The sequence below is a fragment of the Gobius niger genome (assembly GCF_951799975.1).
Source record: "Gobius niger genome assembly, chromosome: 15".
NCBI classification, from domain to species: Eukaryota; Metazoa; Chordata; class Actinopteri; order Gobiiformes; family Gobiidae; genus Gobius; species Gobius niger.
In genome coordinates this window covers 29,750,901-29,767,251 of record NC_136866.1, presented here as the reverse complement: position 1 = coordinate 29,767,251, position 16,351 = coordinate 29,750,901, and the positions used below count along the sequence as shown (strand labels likewise).

At 47.0% G+C, this 16,351-nt stretch overlaps 1 protein-coding gene across 2 annotated transcripts; it reads left to right on the top strand.

The window, feature by feature from the left end:
- The first annotated feature begins 76 nt into the window (after positions 1 to 76).
- cebpz (CCAAT enhancer binding protein zeta) lies at positions 77 to 16,303 on the top strand. 2 transcript variants are annotated; one of them, XM_079571768.1, is made up of 20 exons: positions 77 to 306; positions 1,726 to 1,869; positions 2,034 to 2,546; positions 5,237 to 5,761; positions 6,652 to 6,959; positions 7,372 to 7,603; positions 7,717 to 7,810; positions 7,885 to 7,983; positions 9,213 to 9,301; positions 9,415 to 9,468; positions 9,545 to 9,695; positions 9,770 to 9,836; positions 10,265 to 10,371; positions 10,456 to 10,516; positions 11,413 to 11,597; positions 12,484 to 12,513; positions 12,588 to 12,674; positions 12,736 to 12,809; positions 14,629 to 14,710; positions 15,965 to 16,303. In XM_079571768.1, exons 1-20 carry the CDS (start codon positions 103 to 105, stop codon positions 16,105 to 16,107), a joined length of 3,249 nt encoding a protein of 1,082 aa, XP_079427894.1. In that variant the 5' UTR covers positions 77 to 102; the 3' UTR covers positions 16,108 to 16,303. The 2 variants fall into 2 exon arrangements, with proteins under 2 accessions (XP_079427894.1, XP_079427893.1); XM_079571767.1 differs by having other exon boundaries at positions 7,882 to 7,983.
- Positions 16,304 to 16,351: the final 48 nt, after the last annotated feature.

The following is a 16,351-nucleotide window of genomic DNA, read 5'->3' as shown; positions in this document are numbered from 1 at the left end:
AGACAAACGTTTATCTATTTTGTATTTCATTTTACGGAACGCCCATAGACTGTGATTCACTTCCGGGTCACGCTGTCTCACGCTGCCGAGGGAGGAAAAAGCATGGCAGCGAAACACAAGCAGAAAAATAAACATAAAGCGTCCAAAATGGGCCTCTCCGCCGCGGACAGGGGCGACGACATGGACCCGGGGGACGGCGACCACAGCGGGGCAGACGGAGAGTCCGAGGGCGAGGCGCAAAACGGAGACGTTAAAGAGCAGGAAGAGTTTAATCTGGATGAAGTTCTGAGGCTCGGAGGGACACAAGTGAGAAACACGTGATAAACAACTCCACAAATGCCACGATTTCACACTCACGATGAGGCAGAAGGAGTTTATCATCATTATGTCACTTGTTATTCAGTTCTAATGTGTTATCCTCTTACCCCCCGCCTTAAACCGAGTGTTTTTCTCTAGTTCAGCTTTACCCAAATCTAAAAGACTCTTGACTGGAGCGTATAGGTTAGTGTAGTACCTCATTTGAAAGCTAAGACCTACAAAATTGATCTAAACGGAGCTCTTTTCCTCGTTTTTGCCATCGCTTTTGAAAAAAAATTAATCACTTTTTTGTTACTTTTTCCGTCCCATTATTGATAATTTTTCGTCGCATTTTCGCCCAATTTTTTTGTTGCATTTTTGTCACTTTTTCGTCGCATTTTTGTCACTTTTTGTCGCCTTTTCGCCCATTTGTATGCATTTTTGTTACTACTTTTATGCTTGTTTTTCAAGAGCCTTTAGATTTGGGTAAAACCAAGGTGGAGAAATGTGGTTTACTTTTGTCTAAACAAAGATTCGATGACGATGACGATCATATCTACTAGAAATTAAAATGTTTAAGGGGAGACGTTGCAGGAAAAAACATTTTTTTTGGTAAACTGTCGCTTGGAAACACATGAATTAGCGAATCTACTCAATAAGGTGCTTAATTATTAATTCAACTTTTCTGCAAAGATCCGTCCATTTTGTAACTTTATCAAGACAATATCTCCACTAAAGAATCTCCTACAAACCTCAAACCTTCCAGTCTTGTATTTGTGTTCAGGCGGATCATTCAATTCCTGCTTCATTACGTGAGTTTTGAACCTCGCAAAAGAATATTTAACAAAATAAACCCATTAATGTAAAGCTTTATTATTCCGATGTTGTCACTGAAAATATAGACCGTTTTTGTCACTTTTTTGTCATTTTTTTGTTGGATTTTTGTCACTTTTCTGCAGATTTTTTGTCATTTTGTGCAGAATTTTTGTCATTTTTTTGCTGAATTTTTGTCATTTTTTGCTGAATTTTTGTCTTTTTTTTGCTGAATTTTTGTCATTTTTTGCTGAATTTTTGTCATTTTTTTGCTGAATTTTTGTCATTTTTTGCTGAATTTTTGTCTTTTTTTTTTGCTGGATTTTTTTGCTGGATTTTTGTCATTTTTCTGCTGGATTTTTGTCACTTTTTTGCTGGATTTTTGTTATTTTTTTGCTGGATTTTTGCAATTTTTCTGATGGATTTTTGTCACTTTTTTTGTTGAGTTTTTGTCATTTTGGCCCTTTTTTGTTTTTGTCATTTTCTTCACGTTTTTTGTCGCTGTTTTGAAGAAGCTTTTTGATTTGGAGCATTTGAAGAACAGGAGAAAACATGTTCAGGTGGGAGTTAAGAGGTTAATTATCTGCGTCTGTCCTTCTCTTCTGTTTCCTTCAGGCCGACTTCGTGATGCTGGCGACTCTGGACGAGTCGAACGAGCTGCTGGACGGAGGAAAGAAAGGCGCCATCGACGACCTGGAGGAGGGAGAGCTGGAGAAGTTCATCGCCAAACTGGGAATCCGAGCGCTCTCCGGGCAACAGGTGAACTCCACAAACTATCATCGGATAGAAACATCGAGAGGCGTTTCCTCCCTGTGGATTGGCTGGAAAAGGAATCGTCTTGTTTGTGTTTCTTTGATTAAACGAAAGGTTTTAAAACTTCACGTGTCGTGTCATAGAGTTAAAATGTTTTAATGCTGTTGCAGATTATTCCTGAAGAAGAGGAGTCTCCGAAAGTGAAAGACGCGAAGGAGAAAAAAGCCCCAAACTCTGAAAAGCAAACGGAGAAACCGGCGAAAGAAAAAGTGAAAAAGAGTCAAACTGTCCCGGACAAAGCGAACGGGGAAACGGCGTCGGCCTCAGAAACGCGTAAACCCAAAGACTCCAAGAGGCTGAAGCCGGTGTTCGAGTTCACGAAGCGCAGCGTCCTGCTGATCCGCCCCGGGGGGAAGTGGTTCGACCAGGATTACGCGGCGGAGTCCGGCGAGGCTCAGGAGGCGGAGCTCGTGTCCAAGTACAAGGCTCTGGCGCAGCAGCTCCTGGAGAACGAGGCGGAGCTTTACCGCAGCAAGAAGAGCCTGCAGCGCGGGGCCAACGCCGGCTGGATGAAGACCGTGGTGTCGGCCGGAGTCCTGGCGGATCGACTCGCCGCCATGACCGTGCTCATCCAGGACTCGCCCGTGCACTCGCTCGAGCACCTGGGGAACCTCGTCGCCATGGTGAGTCGGGCGCTTCCTCGTTCTAGGCTTTCCGATTCAGTCGCCAAAATATCAGCAAATTTAATGAATATTTAGAACTTGCTCAATGCGATTTATTGTTCAAAATACAAAAAATGTTTTTACCTTCATAAATCCTCTCCGCAGTCCCTGTGGGGGTAATACAAGTGTTAAAGGGATGATTGGGGGGTCTTTCATCTCCCCCTGGTGTCTCTGGACAGAAAACCACAAGTGCAACTTTTCCTGCCACCGGGTCGGATTCACCAATACACACTAATGAAATCACGAAGAAGAAGCTAACGGGCAAAGCTAACTGTGGCTAGTGTCACTTAAACAGCATTAACAGCCAAGTCTGAGTGAAAAAAAAAGATGTGATGTGTAATTGGTAAAAAACGCTACATGCTACGACACCTGCAGTGGCGCTTATGGCCTCTAGGGGCATGAGTTACTTCATACTGCTTTAAAACAGAAATAACTGTTTTAAAGTAAGTTAGTAACTGCTTTATTTGTCATTGTACAAGTGTACAACAAAATAGTTGCATATTATGAATCTAAATATTTATGGTCTGGACTTTTCTTTATATCAAAGATCAGGAGACCCCTTTAACCTCTTAACACCGACCTGAACGGATCCCATTGTCTCCTACAATAATCAAAAAGCTTTTGGGGAAAAAGCACCAAAACAGCCACAAAAAATGAGAAAAAAACAAGGATGTAAATGGAACAAAAAAGTGACAAAAAGATGTGACAAAAACTCAACAAAAAAGTGACAAAAATTCAACAAAAATTCAACAAAAAAGTGACAAAAACTCAACCAACAAGTGACAAAAATTCAACAAAAATTCAACAAAAAAGTGACAAAAACTCAACCAACAAGTGACAAAAACTCAACCAACAAGTGACAAAAATTCAACCAAAAAGTGACAAAAATTCAACAAAAACGTGACAAAAAGATGTGACAAAAATGTGACAAAAACTCAACCAAAAAGTGACAAAAACTCAACCAAAAAGTGACAAAAATTCAACAAAAATTCAACAAAAAAGTGACAAAAACTCAACCAACAAGTGACAAAAACTCAACCAACAAGTGACAAAAATTCAACCAACAAGTGACAAAAATTCAACCAAAAAGTGACAAAAATTCAACAAAAACGTGACAAAAAGATGTGACAAAAATGTGACAAAAACTCAACCAAAAAGTGACAAAAACTCAACCAAAAAGTGACAAAAATTCAACAAAAATTCAACAAAAAAGTGACAAAAACTCAACCAAGTGACAAAAACTCAACCAACAAGTGACAAAAATTCAACCAACAAGTGACAAAAATTCAACCAAAAAGTGACAAAAATTCAACAAAAACGTGACAAAAATTCAACAAAAACGTGACAAAAAGATGTGACAAAAATCTGACAAAAACTCAACCAAAAAGTGACAAAAACTCAACCAAAAAGTGACAAAAATTCAACCAAAAAGTGACAAAAATTCAACCAAAAAGTGACAAAAATTCAACCAACAAGTGACAAAAACTCAACCAAAAAGTGACAAAAATTCAACAAAAATTCAACCAAAAAGTGACAAAAATTCAACCAACAAGTGACAAAAACTCAACCAAAAAGTGACAAAAATTCAACAAAAATTCAACCAAAAAGTGACAAAAATTCAACCAACAAGTGACAAAAACTCAACCAACAAGTGACAAAAATTCAACAAAAACGTGACAAAAAGATGTGACAAAAATGTGACAAAAATTCAACCAAAAAGTGACAAAAATTCAACCAAAAAGTGACAAAAATTCAACCAAAAAGTGACAAAAAGATGTGACAAAAATGTGACAAAAATTCAACCAAAAAGTGACAAAAACTCAACCAAAAAGTGACAAAAATTCAACCAAAAAGTGACAAAAATTCAACCAAAAAGTGACAAAAATTCAACCAAAAAGTGACAAAAATTCAACCAAAAAGTGACAAAAATTCAACCAAAAAGTGACAAAAATTCAACCAAAAAGTGACAAAAATTCAACCAAAAACGTGACAAAAATTCAACAAAAACGTGACAAAAAGATGTGACAAAAATGTGACAAAAATTCAACCAAAAAGTGACAAAAACTCAACCAAAAAGTGACAAAAATTCAACCAAAAAGTGACAAAAATTCAACCAAAATTCAACAAAAAAGTGACAAAAACTCAACCAAAAAGTGACAAAAATTCAACAAAACTGTGACCGAAATTAAAAAAAACATAAAAACGTGACACAACACAGCAACAACGCGAGGAAAAAGATCAGTTTTGTGGGTCTTCGCTTTCAAATGAGGTGTAACACAGACCTATAGCGAAAGAGGACAGAAGGCATTCGGTTTAGGCGGGTGGTAAGAGGTTAAGTTTATTTCCCCACACCCTTCTTAAGGCCGGGCAACTGGAGCTCTTCACCACTTTTCCTGATGAAGGTCTCGGGACCGAAACGTGGACCTAATCCTAATAAACTATTTTTGCAAGGTTGGCGGGAAGTATTATTTTTTTTCAAGTTTATTTCCAATTTAATAAATATAAATCTTATTATATTTATTTGCCAAATTGCCCAGCCCTTATTGTATCTGAGATTTTACCACGACCCATTTGCACATTTTCCTACTAATTCTTAAGCTTGTGTATAGTTTTATGTGTAAAGCTCCATGATGTTCTGTTCTGCTCCTCAGGTGAAGAAGAAAGGCAGCCGTCGCATGGGTTTGATGGCGATCGACACCATCCGAGAGCTGCTTCTGTCTGATCTCCTCCCCGAGAACCGTAAACTGCGAGCGTTCTCCCAGCACCCGTTCGAGGAGCTGGAGGAGCGAGCGAGCGGGAACCGCGACTCCCGGGACCGGCGGCTCGTGCTGTGGCTGTTCGAGCACCAGCTGAAGAACCTGGTGGCGGAGTTCGTGATGGCGCTGGAGGCCGTGGCTCACGACACCGTCCTCGCCAACAAAACCAAAGCCCTGACGTCGGCCTTCGAGCTGCTGAGCGGCCGGCCCGAGCAGGAGAAGGCGCTGCTCACGCAGATGGTGAACAAGCTGGGGGACCCGGAGTACAAGCTGGCGGCGAAGGCGTCGTATCTGCTGGAGACGCTGCTGCACAGGCATCCCAACATGAAGGGCGTGGTCTGTGGGGAAGTGGAGCGGCTGCTGTTCAGAGCCAACATCGGAGTCAAGGCCCAGTACTACGCCGTGTGCTTCCTCAGCCAGGTACAGACGACTACTCACCCCTGCTTTAGGTACAGACGACGACTAACCCCTGCTTTAGGTACAGACGACTACTAACCCCTGCTTTAAAGGGACTATAAGGAGTTTAAAAATGTTAAAATGAAGTATTTTCCTCCCCCTACATGTTCCTCCATGTCCTAATGTGTAGAATGAGCTCAGACCTGTTCACCACAACTGCCTCTAAAATCCTGTACGGTCACTCAAAAAGGTGTCACTTCGGCCCGAATTGCCGTCATGCACGAGCTTAATATAGAAGGTGCAGTTACACATATGGCCTGAGGTGGCAGTAGTGTGTATAAAATGGCGAACTTGCTTCCAGCCCCTTTAAGTACAGACGACTACTCACCTCTGCTTTAAGTACAGACGAATTAGAAATTTGGGAAAGAATGAGGGTAACATTGATGTAACCTGTCCTGTTTGCGCCCCCTGCTGGTTGTCCTGATGTAACCTGTCCCGTTGGCGCCCCCTGCTGGTTGTCCTGATGTAACCTGTCCCGTTTGCGCCCCCTGCTGGTTGTCCTCATGTAACCTGTCCTGTTTGCGCCCCCTGCTGGTTGTCCTCATGTAACCTGTCCCGTTTGCGCCCCCTGCTGGTTGTCCTCATATAACCTGTCCCGTTTGCGCCCCCTGCTGGTTGTCCTCATGTAACCTGTCCTGTTTGCGCCCCCTGCTGGTTGTCCTCATGTAACCTGTCCCGTTTGCGCCCCCTGCTGGTTGTCCTCATGTAACCTGTCCTGTTTGCGCCCCCTGCTGGTTGTCCTGATGTAACCTGTCCCGTTGGCGCCCCCTGCTGGTTGTCCTCATGTAACCTGTCCTGTTTGCGCCCCCTGCTGGTTGTCCTCATGTAACCTGTCCCGTTGGCGCCCCCTGCAGGTGATCCTGAGCCGGGACGACGGTGACCTCGCTGCGCGCCTCATCGGGATCTACTTCTCGTTCTTCAGCCTGTGCGTGAAGCGCCGGCAGGTGCAGAGCAAGATGCTGAGCGCGTTGCTGAGCGGCGTGAACCGCGCGTATCCCTTCGCGCCCGCGGGAGACGAGGCCGTGCGCGGCCACATGGGGGAGCTGTTCTCCGTGGTGCACAGCGTGAAGTTCAACACCGCGGTGCAGGCGCTGATGCTGCTGTTCCAGGTCATGGACTCCACCCAGAGCGTCTCCGACAGATACTACGGCGCCCTCTACAGGTGAGTCAGATACTACTACTGTCCTCTACAGGTGAGTCAGATACTACACCGTCCTCTACAGGTGAGTCACAGGTACTACACCGCCCTCTACAGGTGAGTCAGATACTACACCGCCCTCTACAGGTGAGTCAGATACTACACCGCCCTCTACAGGTGAGTCAGATACTACACCGCCCTCTACAGGTGAGTCAGATACTACACCGCCCTCTACAGGTGAGTCAGATACTACACCGCCCTCTACAGGTGAGTCAGATACTACACCGCCCTCTACAGGTGAGTCAGATACTACGGCGCCCTCTACAGGTGAGTCACAGATACTGCCCTTTTTAGGAACATGCTCCTGTCTCTTTTGGCCCCTGTTGTTGATGTTTTGTGCGTGTAAGAAGCTGTTGTTCATGTTTTGTCTCCGCAGGAAGCTTCTGGACCCCGGCCTGTCGCACTCGTCCCGTCAGAGCATGTTCCTGAACCTCCTGTATAAATCTCTAAAGGCCGACTCCGTCCTGCGTCGGGTCAAAGCCTTCGTGAAGCGCCTCCTGCAGGTCAGCGCGGAGCAGGGCGCCAGCTTCACCTGCGGCGCCCTCTTCCTGCTGTCCGAGGTACTGAAGAACAAGCCGGCGCTGAGGGGATTCCTGCAGGCCCAGGAGGTGAGGGCGGCAATCTGAGGGACGAAAGCTGATAGAGCTGTTGTGTGACCAGAGGTTTGACCAGGTTTTATTGAAGCCTGATCTATGTTTAACACGGTTTTGACTTTGTTCAGGACGAAGACGAGGAGACGTTCAGAGACCTGCCCGACGAAGAGGACGATCCAGAAGAGGGCGCCACCGAGACCAAGGAGGGACCGGGACAGAAAGGTGACGTCATCAAACTCTCTTTATGTTCCCCAAAAGAATAACATATTCATTCATGTCTCCTCTCCCTCCAGTAGATGGCGCTGACGCCGAAGAGCGGCTCGTGGAGGAACCTCAGGAAGAGCTGAAAAAGGAGCGGCCCAGTGCATCATGGGTACACCACCACAACATGGACGGTAAGACTGCAGACGCCTCGGGCTCCGCAGACGCCTCGGGCTCCGCAGACGCCTCAGACTCCGCGGACGCCTCGGGCTCCGCGGGCGCCTCGGGCTCCGCGGGCGCCTCGGGCTCCGCGGGCGCCTCGGGCTCCGCAGACGCCTCGGACTCCGCAGACGCCTCGGGCTCCGCGGGCGCCTCGGGCTCCGCAGACGCCTCGGGCTCCGCGGGCGCCTCGGGCTCCGCGGGCGCCTCGGGCTCCGCGGGCGCCTCGGGCTCCGCAGACGCCTCGGACTCCGCAGACGCCTCGGACTCCGCAGACGCCTCTGGCTCCGCAGACGCCTCTGGCTCCGCAGACGCCTCTGGCTCCGCAGACGTCTCTGGCTCCGCAGACGCCTCGGGCTCCGCGGACGCCTCGGGCTCCGCGGACGCCTCGGGCTCCGCGGACGCCTCGGGCTCCGCGGACGCCTCGGACTCCGCAGACGTCTCTGGCTCCGCAGACGTCTCTGGCTCCGCAGACGCCTCTGGCTCCGCAGACGCCTCGGGCTCCGCAGACGCCTCGGGCTCCGCAGACGCCTCGGGCTCCGCAGACGCCTCGGGCTCCGCAGACGCCTCGGGCTCCGCAGACGCCTCGGGCTCCGCGGGCGCCTCGGGCTCCGCGGGCGCCTCGGGCTCCGCAGACGCCTCGGACTCCGCAGACGCCTCGGGCTCCGCGGGCGCCTCGGGCTCCGCAGACGCCTCGGGCTCCGCGGGCGCCTCGGGCTCCGCGGGCGCCTCGGGCTCCGCGGGCGCCTCGGGCTCCGCAGACGCCTCGGACTCCGCAGACGCCTCGGACTCCGCAGACGCCTCTGGCTCCGCAGACGCCTCTGGCTCCGCAGACGCCTCTGGCTCCGCAGACGTCTCTGGCTCCGCAGACGCCTCGGGCTCCGCGGACGCCTCGGGCTCCGCGGACGCCTCGGGCTCCGCGGACGCCTCGGGCTCCGCGGACGCCTCGGACTCCGCAGACGTCTCTGGCTCCGCAGACGTCTCTGGCTCCGCAGACGCCTCTGGCTCCGCAGACGCCTCGGGCTCCGCAGACGCCTCGGGCTCCGCAGACGCCTCGGGCTCCGCAGACGCCTCGGGCTCCGCAGACGCCTCGGGCTCCGCAGACGCCTCGGGCTCCGCAGACGCCTCGGGCTCCGCAGACGCCTCGGGCTCCGCAGACGCCTCAGACACTAAAGCTTCATTAACGACTCTTTCTTCTGTTCAGGAGGGAAAAGTTCCCAGGCCTACGACCCTCTGCACCGTAACCCTCTGTTCTGCGGCGCCGACCGCTCTGCACTCTGGGAGCTGCACACGGTGAGGCTCAGTGGTTAGTCTGGCTCTTATGCAGAGGCTCAGTGGTTAGTCTGGCTCTTATGCAGAGGTTTATTCTGTTTGCTCTGATGTGACTCTGTTGTTGTCGTTCACAGTTGGCCGATCACTTCCACCCGTCGGTTTCTCTCTTCGCCAAAACCATCCTCCAGGTGAGAAAACTGAATGACTAAATCGAGATAAACCTGGGTCTAACCGAGTCTAACCGAGTCTCTCCGTGGTCTCCAGGGCGACAGTATCTCGTACAGCGGAGACCCTCTGCAGGACTTCACTCTGATCCGCTTCTTGGACAGATTTGTCTTCAGAAACCCCAAACAGCGCCAGGGCACTGACTCCGTGAAGCTGCAGCCGAAGAAGAACAAAGCCGAGTCCCTGCCAGGTCTGAGCCGCCCCGGGACAGTCCCTCGTTTGGAGACAGAGTTTGTGAATGTGTGGATGTTTCTGTTGTTTCAGTGAACTGTGAGGAGTTCGTGTTGAAGGACGAGAGTCAGATCCCAGTGGACCAGGTTTTCTTTCACCGGTGAGACTTTTACTTTGAAACCTTTACTTTGGGAAGTAAGAGCCGAGACTCTTCACTGATGGAGTTTAAACGTTCTCCTGTGTCTCTAGAGGTTTGTCCTACTGCTAAAAACATGTACAATAGGATGTGTGTGAGAGCGAGCGGTTGGAGAAATCCTAACCAGGAAAGTTCCTTTGAGATAGGGGAACCTATTGTTCAAGGCCGTGGGAACCCAGGGTGCTGAGGGTGCTGCAGTACCCCCTGGTGGATTGTTTGTGAACTGCAGGCCATATTAATAAATAGGAAATATGCACGGGAAAAGTGTTTTGTGGGTAAATTTTGGCCCTCAGCACCCCGTAACCAAAATATCTTCCCACGGCTCTGCTATTGTACATGTTTTAGTGGTGAGTGAAGCAGATCTGCTCATCAGCACTGATGTTTTCTGTCAGGTACTTCGTGACGCGGCGGCAGCAGCCGAGCGGGCGCCGACCACGCCCTGAAGGCGACACCGAGAGCATCGAGGACGTGGACGACGACGAGTTCGAGCGGATCCTGGGTCAGAAACAAACGGACTTAATAAATAATAATGAATAATAAAGTTGGAGACGAGTGACGTGATGTTGATGTGTTTTCTCCTCAGACTCGTGTGAAGGCGACTCGTATTACGCTCAGCTGAAGGACGGCGACCTGGACTTCGCCGGGTGAGTTAAAGCCCGAGTGCCGCGACACATCAGTTTATCTTCTTCAGTCACATACAGAGTACAGTCGAGGACTCAACAATAGGGATGGGCACCGTTAAACGGTTCCTACTTGGTACCGACCGAAAAGCTCCGGTCGGGGGCGGTATCGAAAAAATAAAATTATTTCGGTGCCAGTTTCCGGTTCTTTTTGTCTCCAGACCCGCATTGAGTCTAAAAATGCAGGTATGCGCAGATAATGAGCGGCTTCAGCTCATATGGAGCGAAGAAAAGCTACACCTTAAAGCTATAACTTACAGGCCTCGTCAGACTTCACAGACACGAGAACTGGTGAATGAACTGGCCTTAAAACGAAGCAAAGCTACAACTACTAAACACAGATGGCAGAGCCACGGTCTGCGTCAGGACTGAGCCAGGTCTAAACCAGGACTTACTCCGGTCGTAAAACCCAGAGCTAAACTAAACCAGTTTAAAACCAGGACTGAATAAGAAACTTTAGTTTTTAGGCAAATTGAAAAGCAAAACCAAGCAGTGACAACAAGAAAGACGTCTTTACCTTTAGCGACAGACCCGGAGGCGGAGCTTACGTGCTGTTGGGCGGAGCTTACGTGCTGTTGGGCGGAGCTTACGTGCTGTTGGGCGGAGCTTACGTGCTGTTGGGCGGAGCTTACGTGCTGTTGGGCGGAGCTTACGTGCTGTTGGTCTTTTTCCTGAATGATGCTTTTTATACATGTTATTTGTATTGAATTAAAATAACATAGGTATCGAAAAAAGTACCGTTAAGTCACTGGAACCGAAAAGCAGGTATTGTTAAAGTACTTAACGAACGATGCCCATCCCTACTCAAGAACCTTCGCCTGTGGTTTCCTTCCCCGCCTCTAACTCTGCGTGTGTTTCAGGAGTGTGGGTCCCAAAGCGCGGTCCGCGGGCCCCGAGGACTCGGACTCAGACCAGGACTCAGACCTGGACCTGGACGATGAGGAGGTGGAGCTGAGTCTGGACGAGGAGGACTTTGGGGAGGAGTTTGAGGAGGAGGGCGGGGCCTTCATGGACCCGGCCGACGACGATGACGACGATGAAGAGGGTAAGATCCTCATTACGAAACAAATAGACTTTATTAAAACAAGTTATTTTTCTGGTGATGAGGATTTGAATCAGTTTAGTTCAGTAACAAACCCTTTTTATTAGAGCTGCACAATATATCACAATCGTGTCCCGATATATATCTCAAACCACAATATCTCAAACCACAATATCTCAAACCACTATCTCAAACCACAATTGACACGGCACGGTAGTACAGCGGTTAGTGCTTGTGCTTCACAGCAAGAAGGTCCGGGTTCGATTCCCACCAAGGACGGGGCCTTTCTGTGGGGAGTTTGCATGTTCTTCCCGTGTCTGCGTAGGTTTCCTCCGGGTACTCCGGTTTCCCCTACCACTAAAAACATGTTCAATAGGCCAGGATGTATGAGAGTGTGTTTGAGAGTGCGCATGGGGGACGACGGATGAAAATTAGCCTAAGGCTACAATCCGGTGTGGCTTGTTCATTAACTTGCACTGTCCCTACCAAATAAACCATAAATAAATAAAAAATATCTCAAACCACAATATCTCAAACCACAATATCTCAAACCAAAATATCTCAAACCAAAATATCTCACTAAATGTATACATTTGTAAAAGTTCTAGTTAAAGTTTTAGTTTGCTGCACACCGGTGGGCTAAGCTCCGCCCCTTAAAGGGCCAGCATACCAGTCTTTAGACAGCCTTTTCTACAGTGGGGTCTTTGCTAAATGTTAAACATAAGCAGCGTTTGGATGTATTCTGCACCATGTTTTTGAATTTAAACTTTTGGAGCAAAAAAAGGTCGTCATTAAGAAAGAGTTTAAAAAAGAAAAGTTTAGTGCCTGGTGTGTTTTCTTCATATTAAAGCCAAACTGATCTGACTTTGTGAATGTGTTTTGTGTTCAGTGCCGGAGCTGGAGGACGACGATTTCGGAGGTGAGTTTGTTAATTCTGTTTTTTATAAATATATTTACTCAGATGAAATAATTAAGCGTTTGTTTCAGACTCAGAGGAGGAGCCGGAGCCGGAGCCGAGTCGCCCACAGAAGAAGAACAAGAGGAAAGTGTCGGAGGAGCTGGACTTTTCTGCAGATTCAGGTACAGTTTTATCAGAATAATGACCTGTTAAAGATGTGGAGGTTAAAGCGTCGTGTTTCAGGGGTGACGGCGGCGAAGAAGAAGAAGAAGAAGACGGGGAGGAGCGACTCGGCCGTGTTCGCCTCGGCTGAAGAGGTGAGTCCGGCTTTAGTTTCACTTTGAGTCTTTTCGTGATTTCTCAGTTGTAGTTCGGATCTGACTGTTTCTCTGTCGTAGTTTCTCTGTTGTAGTTCAGATCTGACTGTTTCTCTGTTGTAGTTTCTCTGTTGTAGTTCAGATCTGACTGTTTCTCTGTTGTAGTTTCACTGTTGTAGTTCAGATCTGTCTGTTACTCTGTTGTAGTTTCTCTGTTGTAGTTTCTCTGTTGTAGTTCAGATCTGACTGTTTCTCTGTTGTAGTTTCTCTGTTGTACTTCGGATCTGACTGTTTCTCTGTTGTAGTTTCTCTGTTGTAGTTCGGATCTGACTGTTTCTCTGTTGTACTTCGGATCTGACTGTTTCTCTGTTGTAGTTCAGATCTGTCTGTTTCTCTGTTGTAGTTCAGATCTGTTTCTCTGTTGTAGTTCAGATCTGTCTGTTTCTCTGTTGTAGTTCAGATCTGTTTCTCTGTTGTAGTTCAGATCTGACTGTTTCTCTGTTGTAGTTCGGATCTGACAGTTTCTCTGTTGTAGTTCAGATCTGACTGTTTCTCTGTTGTAGTTCGGATCTGACTGTTTCTCTGTTGTAGTTCGGATCTGACAGTTTCTCTGTTGTAGTTCAGATCTGACTGTTTCTCTGTTGTAGTTCGGATCTGACTGTTTCTCTGTTGTAGTTCAGATCTGACAGTTTCTCTGTTGTAGTTCAGATCTGTTTCTCTGTTGTAGTTCGGATCTGACTGTTTCTCTGTTGTAGTTCGGATCTGACTGTTTCTCTGTTGTAGTTGAGATCTGACTGTTTCTCTGTTGTAGTTCAGATCTGTCTGTTTCTCTGTTGTAGTTCAGATCTGACTGTTTCTCTGTTGTAGTTCAGATCTGACTGTTTCTCTGTTGTAGTTCGGATCTGTCTGTTTCTCTGTTGTAGTTCAGATCTGACTGTTTCTCTGTTGTAGTTCGGATCTGTCTGTTTCTCTGTTGTAGTTCAGATCTGACTGTTTCTCTGTTGTAGTTCGGATCTGTCTGTTTCTCTGTTGTAGTTCAGATCTGTCTGTTTCTCTGTTGTAGTTCAGATCTGACTGTTTCTCTGTTGTAGTTCAGATCTGTCTGTTTCTCTGTTGTAGTTCGGATCTGACTGTTTCTCTGTTGTAGTTCGGATCTGACTGTTTCTCTGTTGTAGTTCGGATCTGACTGTTTCTCTGTTGTAGTTCGGATCTGTCTGTTTCTCTGTTGTAGTTCGGATCTGACTGTTTCTCTGTTGTAGTTCGGATCTGACTGTTTCTCTGTTGTAGTTTCTCTGTTGTAGTTCGGATCTGACTGTTTCTCTGTTGTAGTTCGGATCTGACTGTTTCTCTGTTGTAGTTCGGATCTGACTGTTTCTCTGTTGTAGTTCGGATCTGACTGTTTCTCTGTTGTAGTTCGGATCTGACTGTTTCTCTGTTGTAGTTCGGATCTGACTGTTTCTCTGTTGTAGTTCGGATCTGACTGTTTCTCTGTTGTAGTTCGGATCTGTCTGTTTCTCTGTTGTAGTTCGGATCTGACTGTTTCTCTGTTGTAGTTCGGATCTGACTGTTTCTCTGTTGTAGTTTCTCTGTTGTAGTTCGGATCTGACTGTTTCTCTGTTGTAGTTCGGATCTGACTGTTTCTCTTTTGTAGTTCGGATCTGACTGTTTCTCTGTTGTAGTTCGGATCTGACTGTTTCTCTGTTGTAGTTCGGATCTGACTGTTTCTCTGTTGTAGTTCGGATCTGACTGTTTCTCTGTTGTAGTTCGGATCTGACTGTTTCTCTGTTGTAGTTCGGATCTGACTGTTTCTCTGTTGTAGTTCGGATCTCTGCTGGATGAAAACGCCGGCTCTAAATTCGACGGCATCGGAGTCGACGCCATGAGGAACACGGACAAAGCAGGTGAGGCTCAGAACAAACACACGAAGAGCTTTAACCTCTGGTTCTGAGGTTTTCATTCACGACATCCTCACTTCAGCAGCTCATATGTCATCTGTTCTTACCTGAGCTTAGACGAGTTGATGCGTACCTGTCTGGTGTTTACTCGCCTCTGAACAGAGCCTCGCACTGTCACTAATATCCGATTCGAGTCTATTTTTTCCACAAACGACGCACACGTGTCAGTGCGGGCGGTGTTGACCCACTGGACACAAGCTGAAAGTGGCTCCAGGTCATTATTTTACAGCAGTTTTCCTTTAGGCTCAGTCCCAATAACTCCAGCCAAATCTAACCACAGCCTGATTAACAAACTATGACACTTAATCCTTTACTTACTAGATTATTTTCAAAAATATTACACTTCACATTTTGGTCTATACTTGTATTTTACCTCCCATATATTAAGTGTTTGCACAAATTGGGAATACATTAGGACCAAGTGCAGAGTAAATGTGTAATAAATAAGTTTAATAAAAAATATTGGCCTAGGCTACATTGCCTATATACAGTAGCCTCTAACGTTTCTTTTCTTTTAAAGTACCGATAAGAGCACCATTAAAGTACCGGATCAATAAGGAGTATCGATATAAGTCCTGGTTGAGCTACAGAAAGTTCAGGCTCAGGATTTTTTTTCACTTTAAGCCCTGGAACTGTATTGTAAGGTGTAATAACATAGGAGCACTTGGACGTCCAGTAAAGTCGATGTGCTCCTAAGGTGTTATTACGCCTGACAATATAGTTCCCCTTTTTATCCGCTTAGAAAATCCACATGTTTAATTTTGTAAAACTATTCACGTAACTGTATTTAAATATGGGAAACGTGGAAGAGCTTGGTCGCTTCTAACTTCACCCCCGTTTGGAGCTACACCTATGCTAGGAGCGGCTAAATGCTAACAACATCTTTGGTCTATTTGCGTGACTGAGCGCAGGTGTAAAGACCGGACAGTTACACATCAACTCGTCTAAGCTCAGGGAAGAAGTTTACTCGAAAACAAAATAAAACAAAACATTTAAACCTGGCTCTGTCCATTATTAAGATTTTATTAGTGAAAATATCGGCCATTTTTACACTGAATGACACTAAACGTACCACATTATCTCTACAGGAAAAGTTTCACATTGACATTTACACATTTGATTTCCCCCTGAGTTCCTCTTGTCTCCTGAAGTGTGATGTTCGAGTTTCCGTGACTGAGTTCGTGTTCTGTTTTCCTGCAGGTCTGAAGCAGCTGAAGTGGGAATCTCAGCGCGACGACTGGATCCACGGCCGCGACGCCAAAACTCTGCGGCGCAAGAAAACCACGTTCAACAAGAACAAGAGGCGGCCCTTCCCCACAGGAAACAGGAAGTTCAGGAAGTGACGGACCTGGAACAGACACAGAACAGACTCTTCACTCAGAGACCATAGAACGGCTCTTCATCAGCCAAGTACAGACGACTGCTGAAGCCTTAAACACCAGCTTTATGAGGCCGGAAATGCCACAGGTTAAAGATTTGTAACATTTTTATTGTGAGAAAGTCGATAAATAAAAGACTGGACTCAAACCTGGTTTTGGATAAATATGTATCATCTCTGAGCTTTTCCTCTTTTTTTTACACGTCTTT